The following is a 27,697-nucleotide window of genomic DNA, read 5'->3' as shown; positions in this document are numbered from 1 at the left end:
AAAAAATGCAAAGGATTACAAGAGATTACTAAGAACATCTGTATTCAAGTAAGCTAGAAAATCTAGAGGAAATGGAGAAATTCCAAGCAATGTAAAACCTTCCAAGATTGAAGCAGGAAGAAATTGAAATGCTAAACAGACCCAATCCAAGAAATTGATTCAGTAATAAGAAACCTCTTCCCAAAAAAGCCCTGGGCCAGATGGTTTCTCAGCTGAATTCTATCCAGCATACAAGGAAAAACTGATACCAGTCCTACTGAAGGTTTTCCAAGCAATCGAGAAAGAAGGAATCCTCCCTAGCATATTTTTGGAAGCCAATATCATTCTGACATCAAAAAATGGCAACAAGAAAGAAGAAAATGAGGCAAATTTCCCTGGTGAGCATAGATACAAAAATCATCAACAAGATACTAACACATCTAGCACATTACAAGGATCAGTCATCATGACCAAGTGGGCTTCATACCTAGAATTCAAGGCTGGCTCAACATACGTATTAGGTCTGTGGGATAGGCCAGTGCCACAGGAATAAAGCAAAGAATTGCACAGAAATAAGATTAGGAAAAATAGTTTATTTAGAAAGTAGATTGGAGAGAGGGAAAGTATAGGGAGGAACAAGAGCTTAAAGAGAAGCATGGCCCGGCCAGAGCTTTAATGAAAACATGGCTAAGACAAAGCACAAAAACACGGGGGCAGCTGCTGGAGATTGAATGCTTTTAAGGCTTTCCTTTGGTGGGGGTGAGTTGTTAAGTTGTTTGGGTGGTGGTTTTACGTTATTACAAAGGGGGCAACTAAGCTCAGGAACTGATGTCACAGTGATGGTCAGCAGGCAGATGGGTGGATTAGTCACATAACTGTTGTCATGGTGATGGAGTCTGTGTCACCAAGGTCACGAAGGGCTGCTTCATGGCTGGAAGACAAATACTTGGAATAGAAAAATGATCAGTACCTGGGGGGTGGCAAGACAATTATCAATAGCTACCTCTGGGAAACTGGTTCTGTCCTTTGTTAATGATAAGAGGGCAAGCTAGGTAATTTGCTAAGAAAATATGGCAGAGCTAAGCAGTGTTAAAATGGCTACACTTTAGCAAAGGTGACGCCATTTTTTTTATTTCACACCTTCAATACACAAATCAATACGTGTAATCTACCCTATAAACAGATGTAAAACCAAGATCCATGTGATTTTATCTCAGTAGACACAGAAGAAGCATTTGACAACAAAAAAAATGTATTCTTTTACAAGGTATACTTATCAGTTTCTGTTTTTTGTTTTTTGTTTTTAAGTTATATTTCTTACTAACCATGCCAGAATTTCTTCTCACTTAGCTTTTGTGATAATGCTATACTGTTCTTTTGATCTCTGGCAACTTTTGTTACCAAGTGTATCCCCAAGACTCCATCTTTGTCACTCACATTTTTTCTCTTACATCTTTTATTAAGCACCAATGAAAAATGCTCCAAATCTGCACCCCTAGGTTTGACTTCTCCACTGGATCCCAGTCCTGCATTTCTGAGTCATTGATAGACACTTTTGTGTCATTTCAGCTTAAACTTAATATGACTAAGCCAGTTTCCATTTATTGCCTACCAAGTGACTTTCAACGCCCCCTGCCCCCGGCACCCAGGCATATAATTTAGGATTTATTGTGCAATTATTTTATTTTCCCAACCCCCATATCACAAAGTCCTACTTGGTCTTTCCTTATAGGAAAGAACAGGTTTGGGGGAGAATATCAAAAGCTCAATTCTGACATGTTATAATACTTACTAGACATTCAAATGGAAGCATTTAATAGACAGTTGGCATGTGTCTAGAGTCTGGACAAAAAATATGGAATAAAGAAATAATTTGGTGGCAGGGGGTCAACAATGAGTGGTGGTACTTAAAGCTGTGAAATTAAATGAGATTACCAAGGGGTTGGATATGAGTGGAAAAGAGAAGCCTTTCAAGCTCTGACCTCTGGGGCGTGGCAACTTTAAGAGATCAGAGAAACAAAGAGGGACAAACAAAGGAGGCTGAGGAGCTGTAGCCTGTAACAGAGTGGAAGCAAGAGTGTGTGCTGTTCTGGAAGCCAAGTGAAGATGTTTCTTTATATTCATTACTCTCCGCCTAGTCTTTTCTCTTTTGAACCCAACTTGAATCCAGCTTTTGACATCTTATAAGCATTTTGAACTTAATATAGTCAAGTTAGAAGTCTATTTTTCTACCCAAATTTGACTTTCCCCTGCCTCTCTGAGTCTCATTAAACTTTAGTAACTGTCCACCCAGTTGCTAAAGAGCAAAATGTAGGAGTCATATTTTAGGTTTTTTTTAACTCACCTTCATGCACAGTCTACTCCCCTGGCAGTACTATCTGCAAACACTTCTCTCCATCTCTGCAGCCACCACCTTCATCTAAACCACAGCTATTTCACCTGTCCTATTGTAGGCCTCCTGGTCTTTTAATATCAGGTATTTCTCCTCTCCAGTCCATTCTCTGCAGAGAATCAAAGGGGTTTGTTTTAAATGTAAATTGCATTTTGGCGGGGGAGAGGGCTTAAAATTCTTCAATGGAAATAAGAGCTTTGAATGCTAGTAAGCACATGAAAATATTCTCAGCATTATTGGACATCAGGGAATGAAATACCACTTCATACCCTCTGAAATGTTTAAAAAGACTGACAGTATGTAGTATTGGCAAGGAAGAAGAGTATCAGGAGCCACCCATACATTGCTGATGGGAGTGTAAAATTGTTAGTATTACTTTGAAAAACAGTTTGGCAGGGTTTGTTTGTTTATTTGTTTGTTTAACAGCTCTAGGGAGGTTTGTCATTTTTTTGTAAAGTTAAGCATACACCTAGTCTATTACCCAGAAATTCATCTTCTAGGTAAATAACCAAGAAAAATGAAAACGTGTTTATGAAAAGATGTGTTTGAGAACATTCATAGCAGCACATAATAGCTCAAAACAGGAAACAACCCAAATGTTCATCAATAGGTGAATAAAGAAGTTGTGACAGTTCATCAATAGGTGAATAAAGAAGTTGTGACATATTCACATAATGCAATATTACTCATCAACAAAAAGAAGAGAACTGCTAGACCCAATGACATGGATGAATCTCCAAAATTTGCTGAGCTAGAAAATTCAAAGGAAGAAAAGTCGTATTATAAAATTCCATTAACATGAGGTTCAAAGACAAGCATAACTAAGCTATGGAGATAGAAATCAAACCAGTGATTGTGGTGGGTGGCAGAGATATTCTTGTGCACGAGAAATGAATACGAGGTGACTTTTAGGGGTGTTAGAAATGTTCTCTGTCTTGACTTGGATAGTGTATTACACTGGAATATACATTTATCAAAATTCATCATAGTATACTTAAAATCAGTGTATTTTGTATGTAAGTGATACCTCAATAAAGTTGATTTAGACACAAAAGTCTTCCATCGTTTCCAATTGCACTTAAATTTAAGCCCTTCTTTTGGCTTCCAAGGTCCATCATGATCTGGTACCTGGCCACTTTCCCAACCTCATCTCCCCCAACACTTCCCTTTCTTCACTAAAACTCGCCACACTACCTTTAGTTGCTATAACATACCAAACTTTTTCTCACCTCAGGACTTCTACCCACATTCCCGGCCCCACATCTGCTTAATGTTTAACAGTCTGCTTGCTTGATGTTCATTTTCTTCCTTGTAATGTGAACTCAATGAGGACAGGTGACATGGTCTTTTCTTGGTCTACATGATACATCCAGAACTTAGCCCAGTGTTCAGTAAGTTTTGCTTCTTTGATGATAGCAGTTTGTCTAGATATCTAAGAGATGTCTGTATAGAGTATAGATTTCTTGGGATTCAGGTCCCAAGTTCTGAGCTCTGTTTCTTACATTTTGTCATCACTCTTCTGATTATCTTTTTATTATAGCCTACCTTATAGACACATTATAAAAATAAGCAGAATTGGTGTGAATGTAAAATAGGGTAGCCATTATGGAAAATAGTATGACAATTCCTCAAAAAACTAAAAATAGAACTACTATGTGATCCAGAAATCCCGCTACTGGCTATCCATCCAAAGAAAAGGAAATCAGTATATCAAAGAAATATCTTGGCCAGGCGTGGTGACTTACACTTGTAATCCCAGCACTTTGGAAGGCCAAGACAGGAGAATCACTTGAGCCCAGTAATTTGACACCAGCCTAGGCAAAATAGTGAGACCTCATCTTTTAAGAAATCAAAAGTAGCCAGGCGTGGTGATGCACGGGTCGAGGTTGCAGTGAGCCATGCGGCACTCAAGCCTGAGCAACAGAGTGAGATCCAGACTTAAAAAAAAACAAAAAACAAAAAAAGAAATATCTGCACCCCCATATTTATTGAAGCACTACTCACAATAGCCAAGACATAGAATCAGCCAAAGTGGTCATAAACAGATGAATGGATAAATAAAATGTGGAATATATTCACAATGGAATACTATTTAGCTATAAAAAAGAACAAAATTCTGTTATTGTAGAAACATGGATGAGCTTAGAGAACATTATATTAGGTGGAATAAGCCAAACAGAAATATAAATGAAATGCCACGTGTTCTCACTCATATTTGGAAGCTACAAAAGATGATCTCCTAGAAGTAGAGAGTAGAATAGTGGTTTCCAGAGGTGGGGAAGTAGGGGATAACCAAAGGTTGGGTGATGGGTACAAAAGTACACCTATAGTCCCTCCTTTGGAGGCTGAGACAAGAGGATTGCTTGAGGCCAGGAGTATGTAGTCCACACTAAGTTCTGGCATCAATTTGGTGATCTCTCAGGAGCAGGAGACCACTGGGTGGCCTAAAGGAAGAGGCGAGCCAGCCCAGGTTAGAAATGGAGCAGGTCAGAACTCCTGTGCAGATCAGTAGAAGAGGGATCATGCTTGTGAACTGCCACAGTCCTCTAGTCTGGTCCACATAACAAGACCCAGTCTCTAAGAAAAGTCAATAATAAGACAAGGCTTGGTGTCTCATGCCTGTAATCCCAGCACTTTGGAAGGAGGAAGTGGGAGGATCTCTTGAGCCCAGGAGTTCAAAACAGTCTGCACAACATAGCAAGACCTCATCTCTTCAAAAAAAAAAAAAAATTTTTTTTTAAATTAGTCTGGCACACTGCCCAGGGTGGGGACACATAACATCAGTAAGGGTACCCACACTTTACCTGTATGATGACCGTGTATGCATCTGACCCTCATGTGTACCCCACATTTTTAAAATAAAATAATTATTTTTAAAAATTAGTCTGGCATAGCAGTGTGTGTCTATAGTCCCAGCTACTCGGGAGGCTTATGCAGGACAATTGCTTGAGTCCAAGAGTGGAGGCTGCAGTGAGCTATGATCATGCCACTGCACTCTACCCTGGATAACAAAGTGAGACCCTGACTCAATAAATAAATAAATAATAACAAAGCACAGCTAGACTGGAGGAATAAGTTCTGTGTTCTATAGCACTATAGAGAGACATAATTAACAACAATTTATTGCTTATTTTCAGATATCTAGAAGCATGGATTTTGAATGTTACCAACACACAAAAAATCAGTATTTGAAGCGATGGATATCCTAATTACCTTGATTTAACAAACTATCACACTGTACCTTATAAAGATGTATAATTATATGTAAATTTAAAATAATGCAAACAAAAAAGTTTTTAATCAATAGGATTAATAAGTGGGACATATTAAAAGCCGTATTGTATTGTTCTTTTTTGTTAAATGATAATGGGCATCTGTGTAATTCTTTTAAACTCTAAAATCCTTTCTGAGATATGATTTTTAGCTGTCCAGTAATTTTGAGATGAAACAATTAGCACCCTCTGCAGATGAAAAAGAAAGAAAAAAATAGTTACAGAAAATTCAAATGAGTTTCCCAGGGGTCTAAAGTAAAACCCAATAAAAATGGAAGTTTGGCCTGGCACAGTGGCTCAAGCTTGTGATCCTAGCACTTTGGAAGACCGAAAGACTGCTTGAACCAGGAGTTTGAGACCAACCTGGACAACACAGTAAGACCTTGTCTCTCCAAAAAATAAAAAAATTAGCTGGCATGGTAGCACATGCCTATAGTCCCATATACTCAGAAGGCTGAGGTGGAAGGATCGCCTGAGCCCAGGAAGTTGAGACTGCGGTGAGCCATGCCACTGCCCTCCAGCCTGGGTGACAGAGTAAGAGCCTAACTCAAAAAAAAAAAAAAAAAAAATGGAAGTTTGAGTACATGTCATTTCTTGCAAACTAGCCATTTACTTCATATTAAGTTTTACATGCAATTTGTGATGTGCTTGTTTTGTTTACAGTTCATGGTGACAAGCAAGATAAAGTCAAGCAGAAAGCATTTGTGGAGCCATATTTTAAAGATGATGAAAGGTAAGTGTGATTGAAAAGTACAACCAAGCAGTCTGTGTCAGAGCGTCTCTAAGCTGTTGTATTGCAATTTGGTTAACATAGAGTCACTTACTTTATAGTCATAACAAAGAAAGGTGTCAAGCATAAAAATGGCAAGTTTCACAAAGAAAGAAATTTTTTTACCACCACCACTCTTTTTTTGACGGTGATTATTGTTATTTTCTCTGCTTTATTATAACAAATACTGTATTTTCGTTCTATTTTTTTTGAACTTTGGGAATTTATTAAATCATGTACTCTAACTTTTATGTAGTATAAGACTTTTGGTGGTGAGCCTTAGCTTGTTAGGCTTCAGAATTATTTTATAAGGGTTTTATTTTAATCTTTTAAAATACCATTTAAGCTTCTTGATTTTGAACCATAATACTATGTTCTGCCTTTTATGCAAGGATTGCAAATTATGTTACTTTCAGTCACATACAACTTGTCCTTGAAGTGAATTCAAGACACAGTAATCCATTTTTTTTTAAAGTTATACTTTTTTTCCTTAAGTTATGATGTTGGTAAATCAAGTTACTCAATAAGTTATCTTTTTTGTTTTGTTTTGTTTTGTTTTGTTTGTTGTTGAGTTGGAATCCCACTCTGTTACCCAGGCTGGAGTACAGTGGCATGTTCAGGCCACCCCATTGTTGACCTGCTGGGCTCTGGCGGTCCTTCCACCTCAGCCTTTCAAGTAACTAGAACTACAGGCACGCACTACCACACCTAGCTAATTTTTTTTTAAAATTCATTTATTGTAGAGATGAGGTCTTGCCAAGTTACCCAGGCTGGTCTCGAACCCATGGACTCAGACAATCCACTCACCTCGGCCTCCCAAAGTACTGGGATTACAGACTGAGCCACCAAGCCAGCCTGTTATCTTTTTTAAAATTTTATTTCTATTGAGAATTTTAGAAATCTAACAGGCCAAAATAAGGTGTTTTTTTTTTTCTTTTTCTTATTCCTATGAGACTCTGAAAGAGAAGAGCTGTCATTTTGTTGTTAAATGCTTATTAATTCTTTTCCTTTATTTACTAGTTTTCCAAAGAAATAGTACCTAGCATCCCACATGTGTCCAGATTGTTGTTTAGGTGTCATTATAAACTCATGGATTTAAATATATTTGATGCGTTTTAATCCATTGCAGTTTTTATCCTTACGGATACTCAGATTGTCCCATGTTTGCCTAAAGACACCTCTTTGAGTGGACACCATCCTAGTCATCTTTCATAGCCTCCTTACTTCTGGTGTGAGAAGATGTTCTAGGCGCTCTTATACACTTCCTGCCAAGGAAGAGTGGCTTGGAATCCGCCACTTCTCCCAGAGGCCTAGTTCCTTTTTGTGAGAAATGGTATTTAGGTCAGCCTGGCCGCTAGGGTTCACTGCTATGATTAGTCATTGTTTCTAGACCTTTTAGGTGAACAGAGTTAGGAATAAGGGTTTGTGTTTCATTTTGGTTTTTTAAGACAAACTATACACACTGATACTTACACCTCCACCTCAAGTTCAGGACTGCTAGATACTTAAGTAACCTCCTCAGTCTCACATCTGCACCTCCTTTCCCACTTACTAAAAATCCCGCTTCTCAGTGCCACCAACAATTCCTCGATTTACTGTACTCCACAATACACACATAAAGCAGTCTCAGGATAATACAATCAGACCACCAATAAAGTGGTTCGTGAAAGTAGTTTAAGACTTTTGTATGTCCTTTTTGTCCTTAAACTATAGCCTATTAAAAATATACAGTCAAGCTGGGCTCAATGGCTCAGCTTGTAATCCCGTGCTTTGGGAGGCTGAGGTGAATGAATTGCCTGAACCTGCGGATTTGAGACCCGCCTGGGCAACTTGGCACGACCTCATCTCTACAATAAATCAAAAATTAGCTGGGCGTGGTAGCGCACTCCTGTAGTTCCAGCTACTTGGAAGGCTGAGGAAGAAGGATCACTGGAGCCCAGCAGGTAGAGGCTGTGGTGGCCGGGAGCATGCCACTGCACTCCAATCTGGGTGACAGAGTGAGACTCCAACTCAAAAAATAAAAAAAATAATAATAAATAAAAATAAATAAAATAAATAAAAATATACAGTCAAATCTCTGGGTCTTAATATCTTTAGGGATAATTAACTTTCTATGTAGTTATGCCACCAATTCAATATCTAGGCTTGTTTAATTTTGCTTTTGCTTTTTTAGGAATTGTTTTAAAAACTATGTAAAACATGTCTATTGTACTAGAGGCTACAAAACAAAAGATATTCAGATAAATCTGTCTTCTGTTCTTGTCCCCTTTACCTTATTAGCTCCCTATTCCTATAGGCAACCATTTGTTTAAAATGTATGGTTTTTCTTCCATCTTTAAAAAAAAGCAAATACATATATATAGTCATACTCTTCCCCTTTAGACAAATAGTATGCCATATACACCTTGCTGTACTTTGCTTTTTTTTTATGTAACTATATGTTAAATCACTCAAGTTGTATATAGTAATACCTAGTTCCCATTTATTTTTAGCTCCATGGTACTTCATTATATGACTATCCCATAGTTGGTTTCCTAGGAATGGACTCTTGAGTTGTTTCCATTTGTGCCTGGCACACACAGTGCTGCAATGAATGGCTTTGCGCATTCTCTTTTCAGATTTTTGCCTGTTTGCCTTCGGAATAGATTCCTAGAAGATTACAGAGTACGAACTTTCTTTTTAAATATTTCATATTAGAGGTCCACTAATTTTTAAAAAACAAGTAGTTTTATTTTTCTGAAGCTATTAGCTAGCTGGAGAAACAGGTAGATACAGGTGTAGGAAGGTAAAGGCCTCAGTGTTTGTGTGGTTGCTCTCCCCACTGAGGATACTTGCAAACCCTGGAGAGACGGGTTGTGTTGGGTCAGGGACAAGAAGCTTAGTAGCCTTTTAGGTGATGCTTTGGGGTATACTATTAGATTCCCAGCTTCGTTATAGTACATTATAGAAGTGGTATAGATAATATTCAGAGGAAAGGATCTAGCCAAAATGTGATCTACATAAGCTTAGGATTCCACAAACTCTTTGAAAAAAAAATGTAGTTATGGAAGGATTTTTTTATGTGTCCTTTCTTGGTTTCCCTTTTAAAGTCACGGGTTGTACTAGTGGTAAGGGCTATTGGGAAACAAAAAAAGGACCTATAACTCCATGTACTTAAAACTAGGACAATTAAAAAGTTGTTTGGGTTTTTTTTAATCTTTTTTACTTGAAAGACAAAGACAGAGTGATGCAGACAGGCATGTTGAGTGAACCATAGGCAGTAAGATGGTAAGTGAGACAAGCCTTGAAAGCCAGGGGGAGTTCTGTTTTGTTTGTTTGTTTCATATAATTTTCTTTATTTTAGTAGCTTTAGGGGTACAGATGATTTTTGCTTACATGGCTGCTTTGTACAGTGGTTAAAAAAAGAAGTCTGCCTTTCAGTTGTCCCCATCAGTCCCATTAGTGCACATTGTACCCTATAGGTAATTCCTCATCTTCCCCCATCCCATCTTCCCCCTTCTGATTCTCCACTGTCCATGATGCCATTATGCCTTTGCAGACCCTAAGCTTAGCTCCCACTTATAAGTTAGAGCATGCGGTATTTGCTTTTTCATTTCTGCATTACTTCATTTAGGATAACGGTCCATTCAAGTTGCTGCAAAATACATTATTTTGTTCTTTCTTATGACTGAGTAGTATTCCATGGTATATAGACATACATACACATGCATATGTATATATGTGGCATATATATACACATATGATATGTATATATACATACATACCACATTTTCATTATCCACTGATCAGTTGATGGACATTTAGGTTGATTCCACCTCTTTACAGTTGTGAATTGTGCTGTGATACACATGCGGGTGCAGGTGTCTTTTTGTATAATGATTTCTCTCCTCCAGGTAGATACCAAGTAGTGGGATTACTGGATCAAATGGTAGATCTACTTTTAATTCTTTGAGAAATCTCCTTACCAATTTCCATAGAGGTTGTACTAATTTATACTCCCACCAGCAGTGTATTAGCATGCCCTTTTTCACCACATCCATACCAACATCTGTCGTTTTCTTATTTTTTAAATAATAATTCTGACTGGTATAAGGTAGTATCTCATTGGGGCTTTAATTTGCGTTTTCCTGAGATTAGCAATATTGAGCTTTTATTCATGTTTTTGGTCATTTGTATATCTTCTTTTGAGAGATGTCTGTTCATGTCTTTTATCCACTTTTTAATGGGATTATTTGTTGTTTTTCTTGCTGATTTGTTTGAACTCTTTGTAGAATCTGGATGTTCTTTGTCAGATGTTTTGCTTGCGAATATTTTCTCCCATTCTGTAAGCTGCCTATTTGCTCTGTTGATTATTTCGTTTGCTGTGCAGAAGCTTTTCAGTTTAAGTTTCACTTTTTAATTTTTATTGTATTTGCTTTTGGGGTCTTAGCCATAAATTCTTTGCCTAGGCCAATATCCAAAAGAGTTTTGCCTAGGTTTTCTTCTAGGGTTTTTATGGTTTCAGGTCTGACATTTAAATCTTTAATCTATCTTCTGTTGATTTGTCTATGGTGAGAGATAGGAATCAAGTTTCATTTTTCTGCATGTAGCTATCCAATTTTCCCAGCACCATTTGTTGAATAGAGGATTCTTTCCCCAATATATACTTTTATCTGCTTGGTCAAAGATCAGTTGTTCATAGGTATTTGGGTTTATTTCTGGATTCTCTGTTCTGTTCCGTTGGTCCATGTATCTGCCCTAGTTCCAGTACCATGCTGATTTGGTTACTGCAGCCTTATAATTTGAAGTCGAGTAACGTGATGCCTCCAAACTTTGTTATTTTTGCTTAGGATTGCCTTGTCTATTCAGGCACTTTTTTGGTTTAAAATGTTTCTTTTGAAGGAAAATACTTGCCTACTAGAGGCACGTGTGATCCAAATACATGCGTACCATGTTTTATTGCACTTTGCTTTATTGTGCTTCACAGATACTGTTTTTTACAAATTGAAGGTTTATGACAACCCTGGGTTGAGTAAGACTATCAGCACCGTGTGCTCCAACAGCAGGTGCTCACTTCATGTTTGTGTGTTACATTTTGGTAATTCTCACTGTATTTCAAACTTTTTCATTATGGTTATATCTGTTTTGGTGTTCTATGATTAGTGATCTTTGATGTTACTTTGTAATTGTTTGGGGGCACTACAAGCCATGCCCATATAAGACTGTGAATTTAGTCAATACTGTGTGTATTCTAACTGCTTCACCAGCTAACTTGTTCCCCGTCTCTCTCCCTCTCCTTGGACCTCCCTATTTGCTGAGACACAACAACGTTGAAATTAGGCCAATAGCCAAAGCAGTAGCCAGTTAGCCAAGTTGTGAATGCAGAGGAAAGGTTCTTGAAGGGAATGAAAATTGCTTTTCCAGTGAACACACAAATGATAAGAAAGTGAAATAGACTTATTGCTGATATGAAGAAAGTTTTAATAGGCGAGATAGAAGACCAAACCAACCACAACATTAAGCCAAAAGACTAATCTAGAGCAAGGCCCTAACTCTCTTCAGTTGTGAGGAAGCTGCAAAAGAAGTTTGAAGCTAGCAGAGGTTGATTCATGAGGTTTAAGGAAAAAAGCCATCTCCATAGCATAAAAGCACAAGGTGACAAAGCAAGTACTGATGGAGAAGCTATGGCTACAAGTTATCCGGAAGATCTAGCTAAAATAGTTGGTGAAGGAGGCTGCACCAGACAACAGGCTTTCAAGATAGATGGAACAACCTTCCACCAGAGGAAGTTGCTGTCTAGGACTTTCATAGCCAAAAAGGAGAAATCAATGCCTGCCTTCCAAGTTTCAAAGGACAGGCTGACTCTCTTGTTTTAGGGGCTAATGCCTTCCAGTGACTTTAAGTTGAAGCCAATTTAGTTGAAGCTTATCTACAATTCTGAAAATCCTAGGACCCTCAAGAATTATGCTGTCTACTCTGCCTGTGCCCTAGAAATGGAACAACAAAGTCTGGATGGCAGCACATCTATTTACAGCATGGTTTACCAGATATTTTAAGCCCACTGCTCAGACCTACTCCTCAAAAAAAAAGATTCCTTTCAAGATATTACTGCTATTGGCAGTGCATCTGGTCATCAAGAGCTCTGGTGGAGATGGACAAGGAGATGAATGTTGTTTTCATGCCTGCTAACACCACATTCATTCTGAAGCCCATGCATCAAGTAGTAATTTTGACTTTCAAGTCTTATTATTTAAGAAATACGTTTTGTAAGGCTGTAGCTGCCATAGATATTAATTCCTGGACCTAGGCAAAGTCAGTTGATAACCTTCCGGAAATGATTCACCTTTCTAGATGCCATTAAAAACTTTCATGATTCATGGAAGAAGGTCAAATATTGACATTAACAGAAGTTTAAAAGAAGCTGATTCAAGCCCTCATGAATGATTTTGAAGGGTTCCAGACTTCAGTGGAGGAAGTATTTGCAGATGAGGCAAAAATAACAAGAGAACTAAAATTAGAAGTCAAGTCTGAAGCTGTGCCTGGTTGCTGCAATCTCATGATAAAACTTTAACACATCAGTAGTTGCTTCTTATGGATGAGCTGAGAAAGTGACTTCTTAAAATGGAATCTATTCCTAGTGAAGATGCTGTGAACATTGTTGGAATGACAACAAAGAATTTAGAATAAACTTAGTGGATGAAGCAGTGGCAGAATTTGAGAGAATTGACTCCAATTTTGAGAGAAATTCTATTATGGGTTAAATGCTATCAAACAGCATCACATGCTATAGAGAACTCTGTCATGAAAAGAAGAGTTGGGCCGGGCTTGGTGGCTCACCCTGTAATCCCGCACCTTTGGGAGGCTGAGGTGAGTAGATTGCCTGAGCCTGCGGGTTCAAGACCCGCCTGGGCAACTTGGCGAGCCTCATCTCTACAATAAATCAAAAATTAGCCGGGCATGGTATCGCATGCCTGTAGTTCCAGCTACTTGGAAGGCTGAGGCGGAAGGATCTCCAGAGCCCAGCAGGTCGAGGCTGCAGTGGCCAGGAGTAGCCACTGCGCTCCAGTCTGGGTGAGACTCCAACTCAAAAAAAAAAAAAAAGAGAGAGAAAAGAAAAGAAGAGTCGATCAAGTAGCAAACTTTATTGCTGTCTTATTTTAAGAAATTGCCACAGCCACCCCAACTTTCATCAACCACCACCCTGATCAGTCAGCTGCCATCAGCATCAAAGCAAGACCCTCCATCAGCAAAAAGTCGACAGCTCACCCGAGGCTCAGATGATTGGTAGCATTTTTTAGCAATAAAGTATTTTTAGGTTTTTTTAGATATAGTACTTTTACACACTTCATAGACTAAGGCATAATATAAATATAACTTTAAAAGTTCATATGACTTACTTTATTGTGTTACATGCTTCACAGTAGTGGTCTAGAACTGAACTGGCAATATCTCTAAGGTGTGCCTGTACTTCAGAGGAGTAGATGTGTTACCAACAAATCAGTTTAAAAATAAGTTTCAGCCGAGTATGGTGACTCACACCTGTAATTCCAGCTTGTAAGGAGCCTGAGGCAGGAGAATCACTTGAGCCCCAGGAGTTTGAGACTAGCCTAGCAACATAGCGAGACCTTGTCTCTACAAAAAATCCAAAAAATAAACTGGTTGTGGTGGTACATGCCTGCGTCCCAGCTACTCAGGAAGGATCTCCTGAGGCCAGGAGGTTGAAGCTACAGTGAACTGCTCGTGCCACTGCACTCCAGCCTAGGCAACAGAATGAGACCCTGTCTCAAAAAAAAAAATCAGTTTTATGAGTCAGACTGTTTAAACTCACCAGGTATGTTTCTATTATAAACAAAACACATATGTCATTATAAAATTCTTTATTTACCTATATATTTTGTAAGTTTGGATTTTTCTATGTTGTGGTTTTTTTTCATTAATATACTTGTAAGAGTTTTGTGCTTCCTGATTGCTTTTTCTTCTCAGAGTACTCCATAGTATATTAATCCATACCACACTAATCTACACCTCTGTGGCTTTGACACTCTGTAGGCTTCTGGTGACACAATAGATGATTCATTTAAAGATGAGTGCATATGATTATTATGCCTAATATTTTGAAAAACTCATGGTGGGTAGAGGCAGCAAAAAGTAATGTCTATTTAGTCACAATGGTAAATGGCATACAATCAGATGAATCTATTCTTTGAACAGGGTGGATTAGCCCTGAAATCTAGTTTCTTAAGAAAACAGAGCCAGTATCCTTTTTCTTGGTTATATTACACAATACCAAATGTTCATTTTTAAATAGGTTTTTATATTGTACCTCCTAACCTAATTATTATTTTCAGCCAGTCAGGCAAAAATAGAAAGCAATAGTTAGTTTTTATGTAATCCCATTTGTTTATTTTTATTGCCTATGCTTATGAGGTCTTACTCGTAAAATGTTTTCCTAGACTAGTGTCCTGAAGCATTTTCCCTATTTTCTTCTAGTTGCTTTATAGTTTCAGGTCTTATATTTTGGTCTTCAGTCCATTTTGAGTTGATTTTTATATAGGGTGAGAGGTGGAGTTCTAGTTTCATTCTTCCATGTATGGATATCCAGTTTTCCCAGCATCATTTATTACAGAAATTCTCCTTTCCCAAATGAATGTTCTTGGCACTTTGTCAAAAATCAGTTGACTATAGATGTATCAGTTAATGTATAGGTTCTCAATTTTATTCCATTGGTCTGTGTGTCTGTTTTTATGCCAGTGCCAAGTTGTTTTGGTTACTGCAGCTTCATAGTGTATTTTGAAGGCTAATAGTATGATGCCTCCAGATTTGTTCTTTTTCCTCAGGATTGCTTTGACTATTCAGGGCCTTTTATAGTTTTACACGAATTTTAGGATTATTTTTGTGTGCGTATTTCTATGAAGAATGTCATTGGTATTTTGATAGAGATTACATTGAATCTGTAGATCACTTTGAGTAGTAAGTAGTCATCTTTTTCAGTTACAAAGAAATACTTATAAAAATAGTTGGCATGCACTAAGCACTTAATAAGTATTTGATGAAGAAATATTTGTTTTTCAAAATACTGAATAAGCATTTCAAATAAAATGAATGAATGTTTTGGGACTATTTCTCCTCTGAGCTCTACCCTTTGTTAATTCAAATCCTAAATCAAAGATCTTTGTGGTAACAAATAGATTAATTTTCAATTTAATTCATTTTTTTCCCCCAGAGAGACTGGCTTACAAAATTTTCCTCATATTGAGGTGGTTCGGAAAAAAGGAGAGAGAAGAAAATTGCTTGGGCACACATGTAAGGAATGTGAAATTGTGAGTATTAATGGAGACAGTGTTCGGTTGTTTGGTTTTTTTAAAGCATGACTTTATAGATCATAAATGCATGATTTAAAAATCACAGATACAGATCATGTTTGTTTTAGAAACGTCAGAGCCAGGAATAACAGACGGAATAAAGAATAAGAGATATAAGTAGATGAAAATGAAAGTCCTCAGTTTCTTTTAGATTAAGTGAATCTGGAGCATAAACCCTAGTTTTGTAGTTTGTTTATTTGTTTGTTTTTTGAAGGCGAAAGAACTTTTATTTTTTCATCATTTTGGAGACTGTTGACTCCTCTTTTATTTATGTTTTTCCAATAATGAAGTAAACTTATTAAATCCATAGAAGCATTCTATTAAAGAGTTAAAAGGAAAAAAAAGCAAACATTTGAACTACCTCAGATGAGCCTACTTCATCCATAGTTCGCAATGGAAACCTGCATACAGAAGGTTAAACATATTCCAAGCTTGGGAGCCAGACACTGATACCGAAATACAGCCCTAGAGTAAGCCCTGATGCTTATGACCAGTTTAAGACACTCGTGCCATTTTTCTTTTCCGTATTTGTTCTCATTCATTTTACCCTCTTACTTTATGTTATAGCAAGGCTTCTATACATATATTATTTGGGGACAACTGGAATTTCAATAGGAGTCTTTTCTTATAACATTAATTTCACCAGCATGCTCAAGAAATTAGGTATCCTCATAACCATTTTCTCTTTTTTTTTATTTTTCTCTGAGTTGGAGTCTCACTCTGTCGCCCAGACTGGAGGGCAGTGGCCACTCCTGGCCACTGCAGCCTCGACCTGCTGGGCTCTGGCGATCCTTCCACCTCAGCCTTCCGAGTAGCTGGAACTACAGGCGTGCGTTACCATGCCTGGCTAATTTTTGATTTATTGTAGAGATGAGGTCTCACCAAGTTGCCCAGGCAGGTCTCGAACCCACGGGCTCAGGCAGTCCACTCATCTCAGCCTCCCAAAGGTGCGGGATTACAGGCTGAGCCACCGAGCCCAGCTGCCATTTTCTCTTTTTAATGATTGGTACCACCATAAGCTCTGGTTTGTTTTCTTTTTCTTTTTTCCTCAAACATTTTCTTCTTAAATGAGATGTAATGAGCAGCTTTGCTTTATCCTTAGAACACTTAGGTCTTCCTTTTTTCCTGGCTTGGAGTTGAAGTAGATAATCCAGACGTCCCTGAGTATTTGTGGGGAATTGGTCCCAGGACCTACTGCAGATACCAAAATCCACATATGTTCAAGTTTCTGATATGAAATGGTGTGGCATTTGCATGTAATTGATGCTCATTCTCTCATATACTTTAAATTAGCTATACATCACTTATAATACCTAATACAATGTAAATGCTTTGTAAACAGTTGTTCCACTGTATTGTTTAGGGAATAATGACAAGAAAAAAGTCTGTACATGTTCAGAACAAATGTACTTTTTTCCCAAATATTGTATATTCATGGTTGGTTGAATCCATGGATGCAGAACCCATGGATATGGAGGGCAGACTGTACTAATTGTTCTATGACTAAGAGATCCTAGGCAAGTTCTCAATTTTTTTGAAACATACTATTTTTATTTCTTCCCTTGCTGTCCATTAGCTATCAGATGCCTGCCTCCAGCAATTTACTTCCCCTTTTATATTTTTTAAACAACCATGGGCTAGAAAATTTGATAACCAAGCACATTTAAATTACAAGTGAAAGTATAAATAGATTGCAAAATGCAGGTAAGCATTTGGTGAGAACATGCTCAGACACTAATAGTGGGAAAATAAATTGGGATCACTCCTTTGAAAAGCGGTTTGACAATACAAGCAAAACCACCTAGGTGATGAGCTTTCATAACACAAAGTGAATATACCATGATTTATTAACCAAAAAAATAGGGTGTACTCTAAGTAAATCTCCAGTTTCTAGCTATCATCATAACTCCATGATCTAGAATTAATTCAGCTAGCTAGAAGAGAATCTTGTGCTAGAAGCCCTACTAAGTTGCTTTCCTTTTCAGGAATCATTTCTTGTGCTATCTGTTGTCCATTCTCTGAAAACTCTCGTTTCACACATTTTAGTTTCTTCTAGTTATTTAAGGTAGGAAGATGAATCTGTTCTCAGATTCTGTCACCATCAGAATTGAAAGTGCCAGTCCTGTGTGCTTTAACACCATCGATATGTTTTCAGTTCCTGAATGTATCTATTTCATTGGCTAGTCCGCATGTGGAATGTGGAATGCCCATGTTGGATGCGTGGTAGTTATCAGATTGCACATGTCCAAAAGCAAACATACAATTTCTGCCTTCAATTCTTAGACCTCGCCACTGAGTCTCCTATATGTCCTTGTAGTTATCTGCTAGTTTTTTCAGATCTTCATAACTATCTGTCAACAAATCCCACTGATTTTACCTTCAAAATATATCCCATTCCCATCTGCTTATTGTCTCCACTACTAATGCCCCGGACCAAGGCACCATTTTATCTTGTCTAGACTATTTTAATAACTTCTAAATATTTTCCTTGTCTTTTTATCATGTGTGTATATACCCTATACACTTATCTTTTTAATGCAGTTGTATGTTCACAGCAAAACTGAGCAGAAAGTACAGAGGGGTCCCCTATGCCTCTGTCCCACTTCTCTTTTCATTCTTGTCTTTTCACAGTGTACTTTTAACAAAGCAATGAATGGTCTTTTTTTCTCTAATGATCTTTTTAGAGTAAAAGCTCAATCATGTTACTCCTCTACTAAAACCCTTCGTTGTCTTCCCTTCTCACTAAGCAAGAGAGTCCAGAGTCCTGGCCAAGTACAGTAAACCCTGGCACCCGCTTCCTCTCTGCCTTCACATCCCACCACGCCCTACTTGCTCCCTGAGTTATAGCTGCGCTAGCCTACTGTTTTTTGAGGGTATTTTAATTTGGTGGCAGTGCTTTTTTCCGATAAATCATGATTCTCTAAGGTTATTCCATCCCAAGGCAACAAAAACTTATACTTAGGGCAATGAGAATGATGAAAAAGATACCAAAAAACAATTGCTTCAGATATTTTTTTATTATTATTTTTTAAGTTGGAGTCTCACTCTGTCTCCAGACTGGAGTACAGTGGCCGCTCCCGGCCACCACAGCCTCGACCTGCTGGGCTCCGGCAATCCTTCCACCTCAGCCTTCCAAGTAGCCGGAATTACAGGCATGCGCTACCACGCCCGGCTGATTTTTTTATTTATTGTAGAGATGAGGTCTCGCCAAGTTGTCCAGGCGGGTCTCGAACCTACGGGCTCAGGCAATCCACTCACCTCAGCCTCCCAAAGGCGTGGGATTACAGGCTGAGCCACCGAGCCCAGCTTCAGAGATTTTTTGGAGCCTTTAATGTAGATAGAATACAAATATATTTAAAGAATTTACTTCAAACAAATTCTAGTCTGAAATTTGTCATTTTTAATAGCTGATACCTTTGGCAAATTATCACTTTAATTTTTAGTTTCTCAAGTGTAAAATGAAGGATTTGGTTGCATTATGTGATTCTATCATTTGTGTTCTATTAAACTGTAAGCTACTGCTTTGGTTTTTTAGTTGTAGAGCTTGAAGGCCTATACAATTTTTACATAGAAGTTTTGTCCTTGTTTCAATGAAATTCAAGTTCTTTATGACCACATTTGCAAAAAGTAGCATGCTTTTGACCCTAATTGAAAAATATAAGCCGGGTGGCTCAGCCTGTAATCCCGCACCTTTGGGAGGCTGAGGTGAGTGGATTGCCTGAGCCCGTGGGTTCGAGACCTGCCTGGGCAACTTGGCGAGACCTCATCTCTACAATAAATAAATTTTAAAAATCAGCTGGGCGTGGTAGCGCGCGCCTGTAGTTCCAGCTACTTGGAAGGCTGAGGCGGAAGGATCGCTGGAGCCCAGCAGGTCAAGGCTGTGGTGACCGGGAGCGGCCACTGCACTCCAGTCTGGGCGACAGAGTGAGACTCCAACTCAAAAAAAGAAAAAAGAAAAATACAGCTTAACAGAGGAAGTCAACAAAACCTATAATATTTAAATCTAAATTGTTATTTTTTAAAACCGTGGAGATAGAAAAATTACTTTGAAACATACTTGTTATATTCAAATAACAGTTGAGAAGCATGTAGCCCTCTGAATTTTTATCACTGGTCTAGCAAAGATGAGGAGTTTGAACCAGTATATAAGTCAACTATGTCACTAAGCACACTGTAAGGTTCAGCTGGCATTTTTTTTTTTCCAGCAAGACTGTTGATGAAGGAAGCCATAATATTGATTTACATTGTAGTACAAGCTTTTTTTCTCATCAGTAAAGCAAACACTTCATAGATCAGCATTGGCACTGACTACTTTTAGCAAGTAGTTAATACTGTTTGTAAGTATTAACTACTAATATTATCATTAGTATTATTTTCTAGAATGCTGAATATTTTAGTAAGTGGCCTTTTTTAGCTTCTAGTTTATAATCAATAAGTATAACACTCAATTTATTATTCCTAAGCGGAAAAGCTTACCAGTTTTTATTATTAGTATTATGCAGATATGCCAGCAGAAGAAAGAGAAAAGAAGTTGGCTTCCTGCTCGAGACATCGATTTCGCTACATTCCACCCAACACACCAGAGAATTTTTGGGAAGTTGGATTTCCTTCCACTCAGACTTGTATGGAAAGAGGTAAGAGTGTCAGTTACAACATTTTAGAGTTCATTTTTAAATATATACTGTATATCCCAAACCCGAGCATTGCCTTTTCTGCATAGTTCTCTTTACCTTCTGCTGCAGGTTGAGTGCTAGTTCATGACATAAGAACATTTCTGAAGATACAAGGCTTACCTTCAGCCCTTCTAGTAATTTAATTGGGATTAGAAATTGTTGATAATCACTTTAGCTTGGTTGTGTGTGTATTATTCTGGTTTATTATTCAAATTTAAGAAAGCAGTTTGGGTCAGGCTTGGTAGCTCAGCCTGTAATCCCAGCACTTTGGGAGGCCGAGGTGAGTAGATTGCCTGAGCCCACAGGTTCGAGACTAGCCTGGGCAACTTGGTAAGACCTCGTCTCTACAATAAATAAAAAATTACAGCACCTGTAGTTCTGGCTACTTGAAAGGCTGAGGTGGAAGGATCGCCGGAACCCAGCAGGTTGATGCTAGGGTGGCTGTGAGTGTGCCACCACACTCCAGCCTAGATGACAGAGTGAGACTCCAACTCAAAAAAAAAAAAGCGATTTGTCTCTTTTATTCTAGTATCAAAATGACTTTTAATAAAATAAATAACTTTACAGAAGTTACCAGCAAAGTTATATTGTTAAAAAGACAGCATATTTTTATTTATTTGAGTCGGGGTCTCACTCTGTCACCCAAGCTGGAGTGCAGTGGCACCATTACAACTCACCACAGCCTCGGCCTTCTAGGTTCAGGCCATCTCTCTGCCTTAGCCTCCTAAGTAGGTAGGACTACAGGTGCATGCTACTGCGCCTGGCTAAATTTTTTATTTTGGTTAGTGGTGAGGTCTCACTATGTTGCCCAGGATGTTCTTGAACTTCTGGGCTCAAGCAATCCTTCCACCTCAGCCTCCCAAAGTGCTGGAATTGCAGGTGTAAACCACTGTACCCAGCCTGATAGCATCCTTTTAAATTGACTACTGTGAATTTTGGATTTTAAAACCTCACTTATCCCAAATTTTAAAAAATGTTTTTAATGTTTGTCAGATTGTTGACATGCAACTAGCTCTTTCACACTTATATTTAATGTGATTTGAGAATATATGCAGCTTTAAAGCTGTTAACAGAAGACCACATGTAGTGATTTTTGTTCTCATTATCCTATCAGTATTACCACTCATCAGAAACATAATGCTAAAAAATGTGGATACAAACTTTCATGGTTTTATATAAATACCAACGTTAGTTAGGTACTGTGCTTGGGATATGACTATCAATCTGGACATTCCCAATATCAGGGCAGTATACTCACTCCTAGTCACTGGACTTTATCGTAACCATTAGCTGAAATGAAAAGGAATGAAAGGCTGTAGGGTCCTTAGCCCTAAAAGAGCTATTTAGCTAAGCAGTTTCTATCTCACAATCCTTTGCTATGAAACCATTATTCCAGGGGAGCTTATAAATGCTTTTAGTACCTAGACTTTATGAAACGACCTCTTTAATTCAAGATTTTACTTCTTGCATTATTGTATTCTTACACTTATTTTGGGGGGGACACATACACTTCAAAGCTCATTGTTATTAAAAGAATTATTGGTAAATTCAATTGGACATTCTTTTTAATAAGAGAATGTACTCTTATGGTTTGGTTTTGTTTCATTTTGTTTGAGTCGGGTCTCACTGTCACCCAGGCTGAAGTGCAGTGGCAGCATCACGGCTCACCACAGCCTCAACCTCCTGAGCTCAGGTGATCCTTCCGCCTCAGCCTCCTGAGTAGCTGGAACTATAGGCACACATCACCATGCCCAGCTAATTCTTTTTTTTTTTTTTCTTTTGTATAGACAGGGTCTCGCTATGTTGTCTAGGCTAGTCTCAAACTCCTGGTCTAAAGCGATCCTCCCGCCTCAGCCTCCCAAAGTGCTGGGATAACAGATGTGTGCCACCTTGCCAACCTTTTATGTTTTATGAAGAATTTTAATTCAAAATCATCCTAAAATTAGGGATAAATATTTATATTAAATATGTACAATTTATTACGTACCAAGAATACCTTAATGAAGCTACTTAGAAAAAGGCTGTATGAGACAAAGTATATTAGCTAAGCAGGGACTTATCTAAACTCTTCAGTATTTTTTGCTGTTTTCTCCATGGTCTGAAACTACCCAGTTACAGGCTAAGTCTTATGGCTTAAAATACTGAGTTATAGGTAGGCACAGTGGCTCATGCCTACAATTCCAACACGTTAGGAGGCCAAACTAACAGGATTACTTGAGCCCAGGAGTTCCGAGACCAGGCTGGGTGACAGTGCAAGACCTTGTCAAAACAAAAAAAATTTTTAATTAGCTGGGCAGGCCAGGCTCAGTGGTTCAGTCTGTAATCCCAGCGCTTTGGGAGACTGAGGTGAGTGGATTGCCTGAGTCCGTGGGTTTGAGACCAGCCCCAGCAACTTGGCGAAACCTTTTCTCTACAATAAATCAAAAATTAGCCAGGCGTGGTAGCACATGCCTGTAGTTCCAACTACTTGGAAGACTGAGACAGAAGAATCACAGGAGTTCAGCAGGTTGATGATGGGGCGACCATGAGCATGCCACTGCATTCCAGCCTGAGCGACAGAGTGAGACTCTGATTCTAAAATAAAATAAAATTAGCTGGGCATAGTGGTGCACACCTATAGTCCCAGCTGCCCTGGATATTGAGGCAGAAGGATCACCTGACCCCAGGAGGTTGAGGCTGCAGTGGACTCTGATTATATCATTATACTTCAGCCTGGGCAGCAGAGTGAGTCCCTGACTCAATAAATGAATAACTTCAATTCAAGATTTTATGAAAATGTGATGTGTTCTGAGATGTGACTGCAAAATCTAGTAGTGCCCAGAATCTTTATAATTTGACTCTGGGCTCATGACATTTAATTAATTTGTAGCTTTCGGTTCTTAGATCTCTATTTGTAAGTTATAGGTAAACATCTAAAATTTTTACCCACAAGAATATTATAATAGCATTGAATAAACATCAAATGATAAAATTACCACCCAGACCCTCAGTTCAGCCTTGCCCTCTTATAGCGCCTTTTCTCAATTAGAGTTCTCATGATCCAGCTGTATGACCCACTGATGGAGAGGGCCCTTCCTCACTTTTAGAGAAGCTCCAGATGTTTATAAGATAGTTTTTCCAAAAGATGCAAAGTTTCTGACAACTCTCACCATATTTCTGTCTTCCCCATTAATAAACCAGATTAAGTCCCCTGTGACATACTATCTCTCTGCCTGGTCATCAAATAGAACCAGACAGTCTGGAGAGAGCCCATGTTTGCACCCCTCATATGGCCTAGGGGTACAGCAGAGCAGTCTTTCCCTGGAGTTACATGATTGTGAGACACCTCAGGAGATCTAATAATCTGAAGAGTAGAGGTATGTCATCTAATGATATTAGCTACTGTAAAAGTCTTTGATAAGCCCCTGAAATTTATCGTAATAGTAGAGTCCGTGTTTTAAGTTTTCCTCATGAACTACCTGCAGGAGGCAGAGTAGGCAAATATTTAAGCGCGCTGGTTCTGGAATTAGAGCTTGGCAGGGTCCAGCTTTTCCACTTCCTAGCTTTGTGAACTTGAGTGAGTTATTTTAACTTTCCCGGATCTCTCTCACCTTATCTGTAAAATAGGTATAATGGAAACTACTGCAAAAGCATGTGAGAGTTATCTGAGATAATGTATACAAAGCATTTGATAAATGTTTGCTGCTATTATTGTTAGTAAAAATGAGGAAACTGATGCTGAGTTGCTGAGTAGTGAAATCATTCATCAAAATCACACAGCTAAGAGTCAGAAGAATTATGCAAACTTTCAGGCATTAAATAAGGTAAATGTTTACTGGATGTATGCAAAAAGAAATATATGTTGCAGATACAGTCTTCTCAATTTATCATTTGTTTTTAAGGTTACATTAAGGAAGATCTTGAACCTTGTCCTCGCCCAAAAAGACGTCAGCCTTATAACGCCATATTTTCTCCAAAAGGCAAGGAACAGAAGACATAGATGTTGAAGCAGAAAGAGGAGAGAGGACAGATATTTTTCTTAGTTATTTATAGTTGAAGTTGGTATTAAACACGTATTTTTTTTGATCATCTGTAAATTGATTTATAAATCAGTTTTCTATTGAAAATATTTCTAAATGGCCTTTATGCACCACACAAATAACTATTTAAGATGCGGGTGTGTTTGTGATATGTTCTTGCTTCTGCACCTTTAAAACATTAAGGTGCTTTCATTTTGCACTCTAACTTAAGAGTTGTTTATTGACTTCATGTGCTAATACCTAATACAGTTGTGAAAATACATTAGTTGTGTTCTGTGATTTTTGCCTTCAGATCTTTTATCTTTATTCCACCTTCCCTTGGTGTTTACGTTCAACAGTGATTTCATGTTTATCATTACAGATGTATAATCGCTTACCCAGCTGTTCTTCTGTAGGTCATACCAGTGTCTGGCATTTAAGTTACTGTTTTTTTAAAAGAAAGACTAAATTTTAATTGTTCTTTTAACTCTCTAGCTTCTTACTTTTGTTGAATTGAAATGAGGTACTACACTGTCATAAGGTTTTTTCAAAGTGACCAAAAACAGCAGTCCTTTTTCCTTTTCCATATACTATAAATTAGCATTATCCCTCAGATCATAAATTTATAAATCTTCACATGTTTTCTTTTCATCATACTTTTTTTTTTTCTGGTGCAATTTTCGAATTGAATTTGAGTTCTCTATGTGTTCCAGTTCATATATTATTGCTCTGGATTGACAAATGTTGTGAGCTTCCAATTTGGCCTCAACATAGATATTCTCTATGTAGCAACTTTCTGTGTATGATGTATGAGTCATTAAGATGGCTGACCACATCTGCGTCACTTTTTCTAGTGGCATTTTGTTTTTCAGCATCTTTTTGTATATTTCTTTATTCCATATCTTGACAGTATTACGTAAGCAGTAATATAAAGAGATGCTGAATGGAATGGCTCCAAGAATCGAAGTACCACGAGCGTGTAGCCTTTCCCTCTCCAAGGGCCTTAAGTCTTCTGGCTTAGTCTCGTCTTCCTTTTGATCAAGGTTCTCATGTGAACAAATGGCGTCAGTCTGTATACTCACAAACAGGTTAGGAAAAATAACATAAATTGATTATTTCCTCTGTGTCAGACCACTGATGCACATTGCTTGACTCTGAATAGGATTCTATGTTTTTTACAATCCTGTCATAGCTTCTATTCAGCACTTTCTTTCCCTTCCCAAATTGTTTATTGTGTGTTTGATTTTTTTGTTCTCTACTAATAGTCAACTGATCCTCCATAATCTCCCAAATAATAGCAACCATGTGTTGATCACTCACTGTATGTCAGGAACTGTTATGCCTTTCACATAGGTGCTTCTCTTTCAATCTTCAGATAATCCTATGAATTTACATATCACTTAATCAGAATGTCAAGCTGAAAAAAAAAAATGGATCCCAAAACAGCAGATTAAACATCAAATAACTGGCTTGATTTTTCTCAACTTAAAACGTCTAAAGTCAGCAGACCACGGCCGCTAGTACAGTGCCATAATGTCCTCAGGGATCAGATCGCTCCTAGTTTTCTGCTCTGCAATGCTTTATATTTGATGTTCATCCTTGTCTCTGCAAAATAGCTACACCACCTCTAGCATCATGTCTATGTTCTTTTTTTTTTTTTATAACATTGTTTATTTTTGAGTCGGGGCTCTCACCCTGTCACCCAGGCTGGAGTACAGCAGCACAATCATGGCTCACCACAGCATCAACCTCCAGGGTCTAGGCGATCCTCCTGCCTCAGCCTCCTGAGTAGCTGGGACTACAGGTACGCACCATCACACCTGGCTAAGTGTTTTTTTTACTTTTTTGTAGAGATATCTTGCTATGTTGCTCAGGCTGGTCTCAAACTCCTGGGCTCCAGTGATCCTCCTTCCTTGGCCTCCCAAAGTGCTGAGATTACAGGCATGAGCCACAAAGCCCAGCAATGTTGGGTTTTTGTGCCTTTAGCTAACAGGTTAATTTTGATTTTTTTCTTCCCCATACTTCCGCGACAATATAGCTTTTCCCCCCCAAGCTCTCAAATATTTCATTAGGCCTCAGAAAACCGGTGAGGCTCTAACCAGTGCTTCTCAAACTATCTGTAGGAAAGACTGGTTGTTTTTGACACCCCAATCCACTGCAGTCCAATATTTTTATAAAACACGATAAAAATGTAAACTATGAATGTTTTAAAAGCCCACCAATCACACAATCACACACTTGGATGTGGTGACGTCAAATTGCTCTATAAATTCCTGAAGACTTAGTCTCCATTTCTGTACTTATCTCTGCCTGGACGTGCCAACACCTGTCTGGAACCGCACTCGGAGCAGCTGGGGCCATAGACACTGAGCTTAAGACGCCTGAGGGATAAGTCCCCTTCCGGCGTGATGGGGGGTGAACTGATCTACAACAAGGGAACACTGAGAGCCTGGGACCAATCGGGATTTCTGGCCCCCTGGCAATGGCCCGTGAGGTCATGAAGACCCAAGAATTCTGTCGGAGGCGTGGCCCGCCTCTGTGACGTCACAGGAGGGCGTGTCCACCACTCCAAAAGGGGCGGGTTAAAAGCTGCAGGCCCTCGCTTGGCTTTTGGAGGTGAGGCGGTGGCGGGTGAGGGTGAGGACGGGTGAAGGACTTACAGATTTGAAGAAGCCCACACAACACACGGCCCTGTCAAACACCCCCAGGCCCAGCACGTGTAAGGTGGAGAGGGAAACTGAGTCCCAGATGCGCACATGGGGTGGTAGCAGCTTCCCCTATTGACTAAACTCAGTCAATATGACATCACTGCATCAAGTGTGTGATTGGTGGACTTTAAAAAAAAAATCAATTTGTGGAATGCATAACCAGGCATTGTGACTGTGGCCTGCTTTGGGTGGTTAAAAGCTGCAGCTGTGAGCCCCCTCCTCCCCACCGAGTCCTGTCCCTCTGTCCCCTCTCTCCTCAGCCTGGCCGTCCACTAATGTCTATGTTCTAAGCAAGAAGAAAGGAAAAGAGAAAAAGCACATGCACTTTGTTTTTGTCCTTTTAAAAAGGTTTCCAGCCGGCCTCGGTGGCTCAGCCTGTAATCCCGTGCTTTGGGAGGCTGAGGTGAGTGGATTGCCTGAGTCCGCGGATTCGAGACCCGCCTGGGCAACTTGGCAAGACCTCATCTCTACAATACATTTAAAAAAAATCAGCCGGGCGTGGTAGCGCGCGCCTGTAGTTCCAGCTACTGGGAAGGCGGAGGCGGAAGGATCGCCGGAGCCCAGC

The 27,697-nt window shown here is 38.8% G+C and overlaps 1 protein-coding gene across 1 annotated transcript in view; it reads left to right on the top strand.

The window, feature by feature from the left end:
* The window catches only part of RBBP8 (RB binding protein 8, endonuclease), a 131,683-nt gene extending 106,976 nt beyond the window's left edge, over positions 1 to 24,707 (top strand). The window contains exons 16-19 of the mRNA XM_008060777.2: positions 6,307 to 6,376; positions 15,615 to 15,711; positions 20,246 to 20,387; positions 24,308 to 24,707. Of these exons, the coding sequence (XP_008058968.1) occupies positions 6,307 to 6,376; positions 15,615 to 15,711; positions 20,246 to 20,387; positions 24,308 to 24,405 (407 nt within the window). The 3' untranslated portion in view covers positions 24,406 to 24,707. The remainder of the gene's footprint in view (positions 1 to 6,306; positions 6,377 to 15,614; positions 15,712 to 20,245; positions 20,388 to 24,307) is intronic.
* Positions 24,708 to 27,697: the final 2,990 nt, after the last annotated feature.

This window comes from Carlito syrichta, unplaced genomic scaffold (genome assembly GCF_000164805.1).
Source record: "Carlito syrichta isolate Samal-C Ts95f unplaced genomic scaffold, Tarsius_syrichta-2.0.1 Scaffold304726, whole genome shotgun sequence".
Lineage (NCBI taxonomy): Eukaryota > Metazoa > Chordata > Mammalia > Primates > Tarsiidae > Carlito > Carlito syrichta.
Note: the sequence above shows the minus strand (reverse complement) of the source record. Positions and strands in the feature narration are given on the sequence as shown.